This window comes from Pan troglodytes, chromosome 7 (assembly GCF_028858775.2).
Source record: "Pan troglodytes isolate AG18354 chromosome 7, NHGRI_mPanTro3-v2.0_pri, whole genome shotgun sequence".
Classification (NCBI taxonomy): domain Eukaryota; kingdom Metazoa; phylum Chordata; class Mammalia; order Primates; family Hominidae; genus Pan; species Pan troglodytes.
Window position 1 is genome coordinate 150,631,823 of NC_072405.2, and position 12,496 is coordinate 150,644,318.

A 12,496-nucleotide genomic window follows, 5' to 3' on the forward strand; every position below is an offset into this window, starting at 1 on the left:
TCCACAGCCCAGCATGCTGGAAGCTCTGACAGCGGCAGGCGCAGGGCACGGGGAGCTCCCAGAGCGGGCACTGCAGTCATGGCAGGGATGAGTTCCTGGACAATGTGACAGTAATGGAAACGGCATGTACAAAGGCAGCAGAATAGCAATGCTGTTGTATTTGGAGAACTGTCAACAATTTAGTACGGCCAAATACACAGTGAATGTGAGAGTGGGAAAAGATGAGTCTGGAAATTACAAATATGTGCCATTCTAAACCTTTCACAAAGGAAGGAATCCCTCTGCCCTTTTAAGAGACTCCCGTGCAGTTCACAGGACCAGGTTTGCATGCACAACCCATGAGGCTTCAGAGGATGACAGCTCCATTAATCTACTGCTGGAATGCCACGGAAGCTCTGTGCCCACACACATGGGAAGCCTCAACAAAGATGGCCCTGTACCCATGATCAGAAAAGCAACACAGTCACGGTTCCTAAGAAGATTCCACAAATCATCAGGGTAGTACATCATCTTGTAAAAAATGACCAAAGTCTTGGAGAACTCAGAGCCTTTCCATGTAAATACTTGCCCTAATAACGTATCTTGTAGGTTCAATCTTTTGCAAATACTGGAGGGTACACATGGAGCAGAAGGCCCCAGATGATGCTGTCTTCAACTGCACATCACCAGTCCAGCTTCACAAAGGACAAGAAAGCTAGAAAGACCCTCTTCAACCCTGGGGTCACGTTTTTCCATTGCTGGCTGCTCTTCTATTCCATATTTTATTTCAATGCAGCAAAATTTAGAAATGTTAGTTATCAAGTCTGTGAATAGCACCATGAGCTCTTCAGAAAAAAAGACCATCCAATAAATTATAGTATCCATCATTAAAAATAACGAACCACCACCTAGCCCTGCACAACCCAGCTGTCCAAATGAGAAAATGGAGGCTGGGGAGAATGTAATTATTGATCGGAGGTTACAGTAATTAGAGGCTGAGGTGAGTGGAAAGAACCTCTCAGACCTCCTGACTTTTGTCCTTTTCTCAGACGACTCCAATTAACCAAATATCATTATATAAAGGTCTTTCAAGAGACTGTTATTTGTTCAACAGTATCAAGTGTCCCAAGTTCTTCTCCTTTTAAACTAAGTGTCTTTAAATCACTAATTAATATGACTTTAAATAACCATAAGACACTATCAGCGTTTCATGGATAAACAAATTTTCCTGTCACCTAAAAACATACAGCTTGGACCCCATCAATCACAGTGTGCGTCCCCTTCCCAGGACAAGGGGCACCTGACACCTCTAGAGGGTTATGCTGCCTTTTCATCAAAAATCAAACGCAATTTATATCTAATGGAAACACAGCCCATATGGAAGCATAGTGATTTCGTTCTCTGTTTTCTCACTGGGAACTAACAATCCACCAAAAGAAAGCAGACCTTAGAAGTACATCATGATCACAGCTCCTCCTCTCTTTTCCCATCAACCGCCTGATCTGAAATCGAGCTGAGTCTGGTTGCAGCTTTGTCAGTCATCCAAACTGAGATGATGAATCTCTCCTAACTCACTCTACAAATACCATGGATCAAAACTTCCTACCATGACTAATTCAAACTCAGATTTTAAACATATATTCTCCTCCAGTATTTCTGGTAGATCTTAAAAAGAGAAAAAGAAAAAAAAAGAAACTATCCTCAGGATTCCAGCGTGGAGAAGATACACCGAAGAGAGATCACAGCACTGGGGGGGAATTAACTAAGGGCTCTGGCCATAAAAGCAATGGGCAGTCGTGACCACGTGAGGGAGACAAGCAGTCTAATGGGCGAGCCACATCCAACTTGAAGCCTCCGTCCTCACTTAGGGCTGGTGAAGACCACAGGCTGTGGTTAAACATGTCGTTTCAATAAGAGTTCACATTTACATATTTTACACACATATATTAAAAGAGCCTCCAATGTGACCTGTTATAAAATGTCTAATTACTCAAAAATATAGCATACAGATCACCCTTTTTGAAAGATCACATGAGGAAAAGGTACAACTATCACATGATAGGCTTAGAAGTGAACAAAGCTTAAAAATATAAACAGGATAAGAAAAAACGGTGGGGAAGGCAGAGGTTAAAGCATCAACGAGAACCCTCGCTGTATTTTCCTGTAGAGGTTTTCTTTGCCACCTGGAGAAAAACGCTGACACTGAGTTCTGGACAGGAAGGGCAGGGGAGATAGGCAGGCACACACCCACCACCACTCCCAGGCACGGGGATGCTCATCAACAATACATGAATGCTATTAATAAAAAAAGAAACACAGCAACAGAGCAATTAACAGACAGCCCTATGTGCCCATCCACTCTCTGTTCTTCCCGGCGGCCATTTCTTGGACACATGTGTAAACGTCAACCTCCGAGCACGTGGGGCTGGGAAACACAATCTACTTCTCAGTGCCGTCATCAAAATAAGACAAGGCCTCACATGTCTGGAGTGGAGACAGTCGGCTCATCAGCCTGACACAGAAGAGTGGAATGGGTCACTCCAATTATTGATCCTGCATACACGCTCAGTCATCTCACCATGTCCCATGGAAACCGCAGGGTACCCAAAGGGGAAGATATGGCCCATGCCCTTGAGAAATACAAACTCCAACAGAAAAACACGATGCAGCATACGTATACACACACATACAGTGTACAAACACATATGTGTTCCTTGTAAAAAGAATGTGCTGCTTTTTTTTTTTTTTTTTGAGCTGGAGTCTCACCCAGGCTGGGGTGCAGTGGCGTGATCTCGGCTCACTGCAACCTCCACCTCCCGGGTTCAAGCAATTCTCCTGCCTCAGCCTCCCAAGTAGCTGGGATTACAGGCGTGCACCACCTCGCCCGGTTAATCTTTGTATTTTTAGTAGAGATGGGGTTTCACTATGTTGTCCAGGCTAGTGTCGAACTCCTGACCTCAGGTGATCCGCCCGTCTCACCCTCCCAAAGTGCTGGGATTACAGGAGTGAGCCACCATGCCCGGCCAAGAATGTGCTTTTGAAAAATGTCTGAGGACCCAAGTCAGAATCAACTTTCCCATAAGCAATCACGATGAAGGCAAGGGCTGTGACAACATCACTCACACCTCAGCAGCCATGCACTCGGCATCTAGCCTTTGCCAGGTCCAGCTCCAGGTAGACAGCAGGCAGAATGAGGTTTTCTCCCATGGAGGGAGACAAGCATGGACCAACTAAATACGCAACTGATGACCGATAAGTGCAGGAAGGAAGAGAGCAGAGGCCCAGAGTCCCTGGTCTAGCTAGGGACTTGTGAAGGCTTTCAAGAGGAGGCCAGGCCCAAGAGGAGTCACATGGTGAAGGGTCAGGGTATGGGGACAGGGGAGGTGCACCAGCCCTGCTGTGGGAAGGAAGGTGTGTGCTGAAGAAGTTCAAGATGCAGCAGACACAGCAGGCAAAGGAGTGACACTGACGGCTCAGGCGAAGGGCTCAGGGCCGTGTCACCACAACTCACCAACCGTGGGGACTGTGCTTACTGAGGTGAGGTATGTGGGGACACTGCCACCAGGAGAGAACAGAGTCCTGGCTACAGAGGCAGAGGGACATGCCATGGGTCAGGGATGGCACCCGAGATTCTAAGCCCCTACACAGAGTCCAGGCACTACCTCTTTAGATTTGCTGGATCACGGGGAGGCTCAAGAAATTCCAGGGGAGTAGGGGAGGTGGGCAGCACTCCCAGGGGCTGGGGAGAGCAAACATTCACTCGAGCAGGTAACACCAGACCACTGCCCAAGCCGCCACTGAGCCACAGTCACCCCAGCAGGAGACACGGGTGGCTCTGGGAGCTCTGCCTCGGCCTGCTGCTCCCTCCCGTCACCGAAACGCCGGAGTGCAAATGGGCCATGGAGCCAGCTTCCACGGTGGCCCTGCTGGCCACCTGCTCACTCTGCAGGTACAATCCAGAAAAGCACAGTTCAAATGCAGCCCCAAAAGCAACAGCGACCCAATACACGCAGAAAAGGAGCTGCACGGCTGTCGCAGGGGCCCCGGTCAGAGCAGAGATTCACTTGGGTCACCAGAAGTCCTCAACAGAAAACAACAGCTACTCCACACGAGGATGCCAACGGCCACAATAAGTGGTGTGTGCCTTCAGAACCTTGGCAACAAAGAACCACAGGGGTTCACGAAAGGAGAATTCCTTTCTCTTAGAGATGGCCGTGGAAATCACTGTAGGGAAATCAATGTTTCCTTTAAAGAATGCTAGTGTTTCAACAGGTGCAGTGAGAAGATGGGCTTTATGAGGACTGCTTAATGTATACTAGGTTTCTTTCTTTCTTTTTTTGAGACAGAATTTCACTCTTATCGCCCAGGCTGGAGTGCAATGGCGCAACATTGGCTCTCTGCAAGCGCCACTCCTGGGTTCAAGTTATTCTCCTGCCTCAGCCTCCTTAGTAGCTGGGATTACAGGGGCCTGCCACCATGCCTGGCTAATTTTTTGTATTTTTAGTAGACACAGGGTTTCACCATGTTGGCCAGGCTGGTCTTGATCTCCTGACCTCAGGTGATCCGCCTGCCTGGGCCTCCCAAAGAGATCGGATTACAGGAATGAGCTACCACATCCGGCCAGAATTAGTGCATTTAAACCTCACAACCACCCTCAGAGATGCACACCCCACGTTACCCTGGAGCCAGAGCCTGCTCAAAGACAGAGAACAGCCAGGGGAAAGCAGTGGGTGGAGGGCTGGAGAGAGAGATGTGCTGCTTTTAGAAATGTGAAAACAGAGAAGCACGAAATTTGGGAGGTGCCAGGACATGAGACTGAGGGAGTGGGGTCGCCGCCTGGACAGCAGCAGTGACGGCACAGCACTGCAGGGGGCAGTAATGAGTCGCCCAGACGGCCTGCAGGGAGGAGAGGCCCGTTCCCCAGGGGAGAGTGCTGCCTCCTCAGAAGTTGTCCTTGACGGGCAAGAGCCCTTCATCAAGACCCTACCCTTTCCTGGGAGCAGTGAGCACCCAGGGCCTGGCACGGGGACAGGAAGCCCCGGCCCTCCCATCGCCAGAGATCTCTCCGACAGCTTCCCAGCTGCACAGGCCCTGCTGGGTCAGCAGAAGCCTTGTCTCCTTGCTGAAGAGAACCACATCACCCAGGGTAGACTGCATTCAACTGCTGGTCAGTGAGGGAGGAGAAAGGCCTGGCCCCCTCAGAACAACATGGGACACGTCTGCAGGCCACGGCAGTGCAGGGCTCCCCGTGCGGCTGAGGCTTGTGTCCATATAGCACTGAGGCCCAGCTTCTCCCACTGTCCAGTCTCGCCTCCATCTCTTCCCTTCTACGGGGCTGATCCCACGAGTACGTCCCAATACACTCTGCACACATCAGTCTCCCCAGCAGACAGCACTTCCCCAAGAACCCAGCTGGCACCACACACTGGGCCAGGGCCAGGGGTACAAGGAGGAAGGCAGGTTTGGGGCAGCTGAGCCCCAGGCGCGTAGGGAAACAGGTCATGACTAAAACTCAAAAAGCAGATAGCACCCAGGAGCAGTGTAAGAAGAGAAGATGAAGGCCAATAAAGGAGCCCGGGAGAAAGACAACCTTGAAACAGGGGCAGAGACACCGCGTGGCCCCATGAGAGCCAACACATGCAAACCTCATCTTTGGTTCTGGAAGGGGGGATGGAGTTACCCAGTGACTCGAAGGGGCACGAGGGGCCCTGGGTTCTGTTCATGCCCGTCTCTGATCTGGGTGTTGATTACAGCGGTGGCCACTTGGTGAGAATTTACTAAGCCACATTCCTATGAGTCGTGCACTCCTCTATGTAAATGTTATGCTTTGACATTTATATTTTTAAAAAGGCAGGCTAAGGAAATGGGAGGCAACACAGGAGGCTGAAAAGAAGCCTGAGAGGCGGAGGGAAAAGCCATGGAGTGTGGCGGCCGAGGAGCAGGAGGAGATGGCGTGAAGGCAGGAGGAGGTGGCACAGGTGTCCCAGAGAAGTGAGTGTGGAAGGAGGGAGCCAAGGCATGGGGCAGGGACCTTGTCACCGACGAAGAGCTGGGCAGCATCTTCCACCCACTGAAACCCAAGCCCAGGGTTTACATGAACCAGCATCTAAAGTGCTCTCATTCACAGTTCCTTGAAAAAAACATTGTGGTTTGAGCTCACTCACCCTGATCCGACAAGAAGTCCAGCATGGTCTGTAGAAGGAAGGACAGGTGTCTGACAGAGAGGGCAGGGTTCCCCATCCTTCGGGAGGCGTAGACCAATTCATGGAGCAAACGCATCTGGACCGCAGCCCAGCCTCTGTGCGTGCCTGCGATGGAAGTTACAAAACATCACAAAAGTGCTTGGAGAGGGTACAGGAAATACGGTTAATCTAAGTTGTAAAACTTGGCAATTTGAAGACAGATGCCTCAACCACCAAACTCCAAGAGCAACAAAAAATATTTCCTCTGCTTTTAATGACCCTGGAAAAGTACTTTAAAGTTGGCATGGTTTTCATACAGCAAAAACAGGCATTACACTATAGCTTCTCTCTCTGCAAAGACATGATTTGATTTCAAAAATAGCCTGCTTCGAAATAATAAGCTTAGAACAAAAGATGGATTTCATATATCTGAGCTAGAGACATACTTTTTTTCCAAGAAAATACTCATATTTGAAGGGCCTTCACTATCAACAACCAACAACATTAAATCAAAAATATAATATTTCTCTAAAATATAAGAAAAATGAAGAAAAGTAGATAGCTAAATTAGAAAAAAAAAAGTTAAATTCTACAGCTGCTCACTCCAAAACAGTTTAGCATCTTTGAATTAAAGACGGAGAAATCTGGATGCACAGACAGTTGAAAAGTATCTCTTTTTTTAAGAGATGAGGTTTTTCTCTGTCATCCAGGCTGGAGTGTGGTGGTGCAATCACAGCTTACTGCAGTCTGGACCTCCAGGGCTCAAGCAATCAATCCTCCCATTTCAGCCTCCTGCATAGCTGGGACTACAGGTACACACCGCCATGCCCAACTAATTTTTTTTTTCCAGTAGAGACAGGGTCTCCCCATGTTGCCCAGGCTGGTCTTGAACTCCTGACCTAGAACGATCCTCCCACCTTGGCCTCCCAAAGTGCTGGGATTACAGGTATGAGCCACTGCTCCCAGCCAATCTGTGTTAACACACACACCCTGCCAATGGCTCTGATAACCAACCACACAGACTGGCTAATCACTGCTCCAGCTGATCCAAAACTTAGACCATGAAAAAACGCATAAATGCACATTCAAACTCTGACAAAACTGCCACGCACTGAAAGTCCGTAATAGCTCACGACAGTCGGTTGGTTAACAAGTATTTACTGAGAACACAATACTGTGCAGGGCAGGTTCTCGTGCCATTGACACTCTTGTGGGAAGAGTCAGGCCTCAGCCCTGGGAAACAGCATGCTGGTGGATGCTGGGACGAACGCAAACAGTAATAGTGAGGGCTGATGGGGCTGAGAGATGCTGCGTCAGCCAGGGCAGGTGGGCAAGGAGGTGACATCTGGGGTGAACCCTCGATGAGAAGGGGGCCACGCCAAACTGTAAAACGGAGACAGTAGTCGGAGTACAAGTTAAAGTTATGAGGCTTCAGTGCAATAACCCATTTAAAGCACTTCAGCAGTTTATTTATCATAAGTTCTCAATAAATGCTAGTTGCTATTAATATTATTATTCAATGAATATAATGTGGTTAACACACAGGTCAACCTTTGACTCTAGCTGTGACATGATTAATGATCCAACCTGTTCCACTGTTTCACTAAGAATGAGTCCTCCATTTTTTTAAATCCCTATTGAGATTATTTATTAAGTAAAATTACCTGCTTGTGTGTCAAAATCCCCCATTCAGGTATGACTTCCTGTACCTGAAGACTGTGCGTTACTTACTATTGCATCCCCAGGACAGGGCCTGACGTGAGACTGGGCGCTCGGCTGAGGCTACTGGCGAGCAAACAGAACAAGAAGGGATGCCTCCTCCCTAACGCAAATAGCAGGGGCCCTTCCTTCTATCCTAACCTTTCTCTGTTTGCCCACTGATATTTGAAGACGTTGCTCCAAGGGTTCCACCGCTCACAGCCCTTCCTGAGCTCTTCCCTCAGCACTCTGCCCTGCACAGCTGACCAGTCCCTCTTCTGTATTTCCGCTGTATTTTGCACAAATTTCAGCCCACAGGAGTTATCTGGCAGGTACCATAAGGCATCTGTAATCTCATGTCTTTGTTTCTCTCATCAATCCTTAATTTCCTTGGGAGGCAGGTTTGTGTCTTATCCATTCAAGTGTCCTTAATGCCTGGCAGGGTGCCTGATAACAAAGTTGGTACTTAGCACGCACGTGGATCAAGACGCAAGGCTGGTGAAAGGAAACCCTCCCATGGTGCGGACGTGCATACAGCTATGAAGGAGTACAGTGATGTGGTTTCTAGGATCTGCTTTAAATACTTCAACAAAAAAACCAATAAAGTAAAAATAAAGCCAATGTGGTCAAATTTTGATAATGACTTAATCTGGGCAATGGACACAATATTCTATTCTATCCTCTCTAATTTGTATATATTTAAAGTATTTCTCCATAACTTCTCATTGAAATCCTTGGAGCTGACCATACACACACTTAAAAAAAATAAAAATAAAAAAACACTACTTTATATCTTAGTAGTTTATCTTCCCGACATCTTTTGGAATATAAAATGGTAGTACTTCTCATACAACTGCAGGAAAGGACAGAAAGACGAGTCCCTGCAATATTCCACATTGTCAAAAGAAGCCAAGACCAAATGCCAAAATGAAGAAGAGATTTTTTTAAAGATTATGAAGCTGAAATCAATGTCATGACTAACCTAGCCATGAATTCAGAAAGACCCAATTTAACTAATCTCAACACTACCATATCCAGAAGGTTTTCTCACATAAGAATTGGGCAAATATCACTTTGCTGATTCTTTTAAAAATAGATAATGATCCAGTTCCTACCACGGGCGATTATGAGTAAGACCGAGTATACATTTTCTTAACAGTAAATAGTGTACAAGTCATAATTTCTATGTGGCTCAAAGTGCTCTCCCTATAAAATGTGAATTATTTTTCTGAAGGCAGATTTGCAGCATATGACCCAGTGATAAAATTTTCAATACTCTTGTAATCAAAAATTTCACCAATTTGGAGGTTTATTTTATATATGAACTATTGCCTTTTAGCAAATCCATCTGCCTTAGCAGTCTCTTTCTTTCATAAGAGTTCCTGGGCAAAATTTAATCCCTCGTCCAGGAAAAGGCTTGAGCAAAAGGCATGATCAAAAATCTTCATATACAGCAACACAAATAAGATTTAAATGATACTAAGCGGCCCCTTAAGCCGGCAAATACACACAGCACACATCAGTGTTCCTTCCTCGACCGTCTATAACCAGCTAGTGCAAATGTTCATTTCAAGAAAAAGAATACATTTTGGGACCTGAGAATACAGACAATTTGCCTTTTATTTACAGGTACAGGGTGTTAGTAGATTTCCATTAAATTCTCTGGGAGATGTTTAAAGCAGTCCAGAGCCACAGTGGAGATGGGGTTTAAAGTGACTTTTGTGTTTTGTTAAACATACAGCCAGCTGACATTTATCATTTTTAATCTCAGCCAGTCACCTTCTTTCTCTAGCCTCTTTCACAAAATAATGGAAAATGTCTCCTCCTGACACAAGCGTCTTTTTTTTTTTTTGAAACGGAGTTTCACTCTTGCTGCCCAGGCTGGAGTGCAATGCCACGATCGTGGCTCACTGCAACTTCTGCCTCCCAGGTTCAAGCAATTCTCCTGCCTCAGCCTCCCGAGTAGCTGGGATTACAGGCACGTACCACCATGCCTGGCTAATTTTTGAATTTTTAGTAGAGACGGGGTTTCACCATATTGGCCAGGCTGGTCTCGAACTCCTGACCTCAGGTGACCCACCTGCCTCAGCCTCCCAAAGTGCTGGGATTACAGGCGTCAGCCACTGCACCCGGCCCCAAACATTTTTCAAATGTATTTACAAATCATGGGAAGTGTTATAAGGAAGAACAACAGAATTCAAGGAAAAGAGACAACGGCATTCGATGAAAGAGAAAAATAAAACAGTTCCACTTAAGGCTGAAAGGACCACTGAGGACCTCTCCGAAGAAATGGCATCCAGCTGTGACCTGAGGATGACTGGGAGTGAGGCAGGAAGGACAGGGAAGAGTGTCCCCGAAGGAGGCAAGAGGCATCAGAAGACCTCAGACTGATGAAGTCTTAAATGTTACAGATAACTGGCCCCGGGACAGGAAAAAAAGAAAATGAAGACCACTCCTAAGATAACTTGCATAGAGCCCAGGAGCTTGCTTTTACCCTGAAGCCAGCCTGGAGTTATATTCAAAGGATGCAAAAAAAAAAAAAAAAAGGAACCGAAAAGCAATTTAAATCTTGCCTGAAGTCTCTCAAAAGCACAGCAAATGGGGATTCCATTCACAAGTGCACATAGAAATCTATTAAAATACACTTTCTCATCACTCTACAAAGCAATAGTGTGATTGCTTTAAAAACTTTCTTCTTCCTAAACACTACTCCTTCCCAATTAAATTTCTCCAGAATCCAGCCTAAATGAGCTTAGACACCCAACTCTCCCCTGCTAAGACTCTGAGGTCTAATCTCTCCTCCTCCACCAGTAACTCTTAGCATTTTTTTTTTCCGAGACGGAGTCTCGCTCTGTCACCCAGGCTCGAGTGCAGTGGTGCATTCTCGGCTCACTGCAACCCTTCCACCTCCCAGGTTCAAGTGATTCTCCTGCCTCCACCTCCTGAGTAGCTAGGATTACAGGCATGCGCCACTACACCTGGCTAATTTGTATTTTTTTAGTACAGACGGGGTTTCGTCGTGTTGGCCAGGCTGGTCTCGAACTCCTGACCTCAAGTGATCCACCCATCTTGACCTCCCAAAGTGCTGGGATTACAGGCATGGGCCACCATACCTGGCCACTCTTAGCCTTTTAAAATGTAAATCCTACAAGTTTTAGGGCTTGTCCAGTTATTTTGTCCAAAATTAACTGTGTGGCTAAGGCAGGCCCCTCCCTGGCCCTCATCTGTATGCAACCAAAGGCCAGGGAGGGCCTGCCCTAGCAACACACACTGTTTCTGGGGGAGCCAGGGAGGGACAGGCCTTGCAAACCCCATTCACGCTGGCCTCAGGGGATGCTATGGGAAGCATACTAGACCTGACCAAAGATCTCATTTGACAAACAGCCACTAACATTTGCTGAGCACTGTCCAAAGCACCTCACAAGGACTAACCAATTCAATCCTTACAACCTCTACCAGTAAACGAGTGTAAACTAGTGGCCCACTTACAGATGAGAAAGTGGGCACACAGGACTCAGGGACACGGCCAGCATCCCACAGCTGGTCAGTAATGGCGTCCTGTGCTCTCACCAGCTGTGCAACCTCAGGAGTAACACTGTGCCCTGCCTGCCCTGGTCCCTCACATGGCACGTGGAACGCGTGGTTTCCACTCACCAGGCTGTAAGAAATGAGGTTACGCATGTGAAACCATTTACCATGAGGCCACAGCTAGCCTTGGCGTGGATTAGAAAGAGATGCCCCGTAGGCAAACACAGCCTGCAGGCACCAGGCTTAGCAAGGCATGCCCAGAAGGTCCCTACAGGAGACAACAGCGCCCCTTCATCTGAATGCACCCAGCTCTGAGCCGCAGATGGCTGGCAAGCAGGGCCCAGCACCCCGCACAGGCTGCAACTGCACGGCGACCCTGCCCAGCACAGCAGCTGCTCCAGGTATGTCACCTAAAATACCAAGAAACAGCGAAGAATATGGGAACAATCACCTTTTGTGAACAATCAATTTTTTGTAACATCTAATAAGGACAATTTATTTCAACTTTTATTTTAAGTTCAGGGCTACAAGTGAAGGTTACACTGGTAAACATGTGTCATAGGGGTTTATTGTACAGATTAGTTTGTGACCCAGGTATTAAGCCTAGTACCCATTAGTTATTTTTCCTGATCCTCTCCCTCCTTCTACCCTCCACCCTCCAAAAGGCCCCAGTGTATGTTATTCCCCTCTATGTGGCCATGTGTTCTCATAATTTAGCTCCCACTTATAAGTGAGAACATGTGGTATTTGGTTTTCTGTTCCTGCAGTAGTTTGGTATGAATAATCACCTCCAGCTCCATCCATATCCCTGCAAAGAACATGACCTCATTTTTTATGGCTGCATAATATTCCACAGTGTATATGTAGCACATTTTCTTTATCCAGTCTATCACTGATGGGCATTGAGGTTGATTCCATATCTTTGCCATTGTGAATAATCCTGCAATGAACACACCTGTCCATGTGTCTTTATAATAGAATGATTTAAAGAAATATAAATCATTCTATTATAAAATTTTTTAATAAATAAAAATATCCCTAATCTCGAGGCTTACTATAAAACTATAGTACTCAAGATAGTGTGGTACTGGTGAAAGAACAAATAGGTT

General features: G+C 46.7%; 1 protein-coding gene across 12 annotated transcripts in view; it reads right to left on the reverse strand.

The window, feature by feature from the left end:
- TRAPPC9 (trafficking protein particle complex subunit 9) overlaps positions 1–12,496 on the reverse strand; it is a 733,986-nt gene that overhangs the window by 627,279 nt on the left and 94,211 nt on the right. For all 12 annotated transcript variants that reach the window (XM_001142596.8, XM_063816568.1, XM_063816569.1 and 9 more), the window contains one exon: positions 6,144–6,287. In XM_001142596.8, the coding sequence (XP_001142596.4) occupies positions 6,144–6,287 (144 nt within the window). The remainder of the gene's footprint in view (positions 1–6,143; positions 6,288–12,496) is intronic.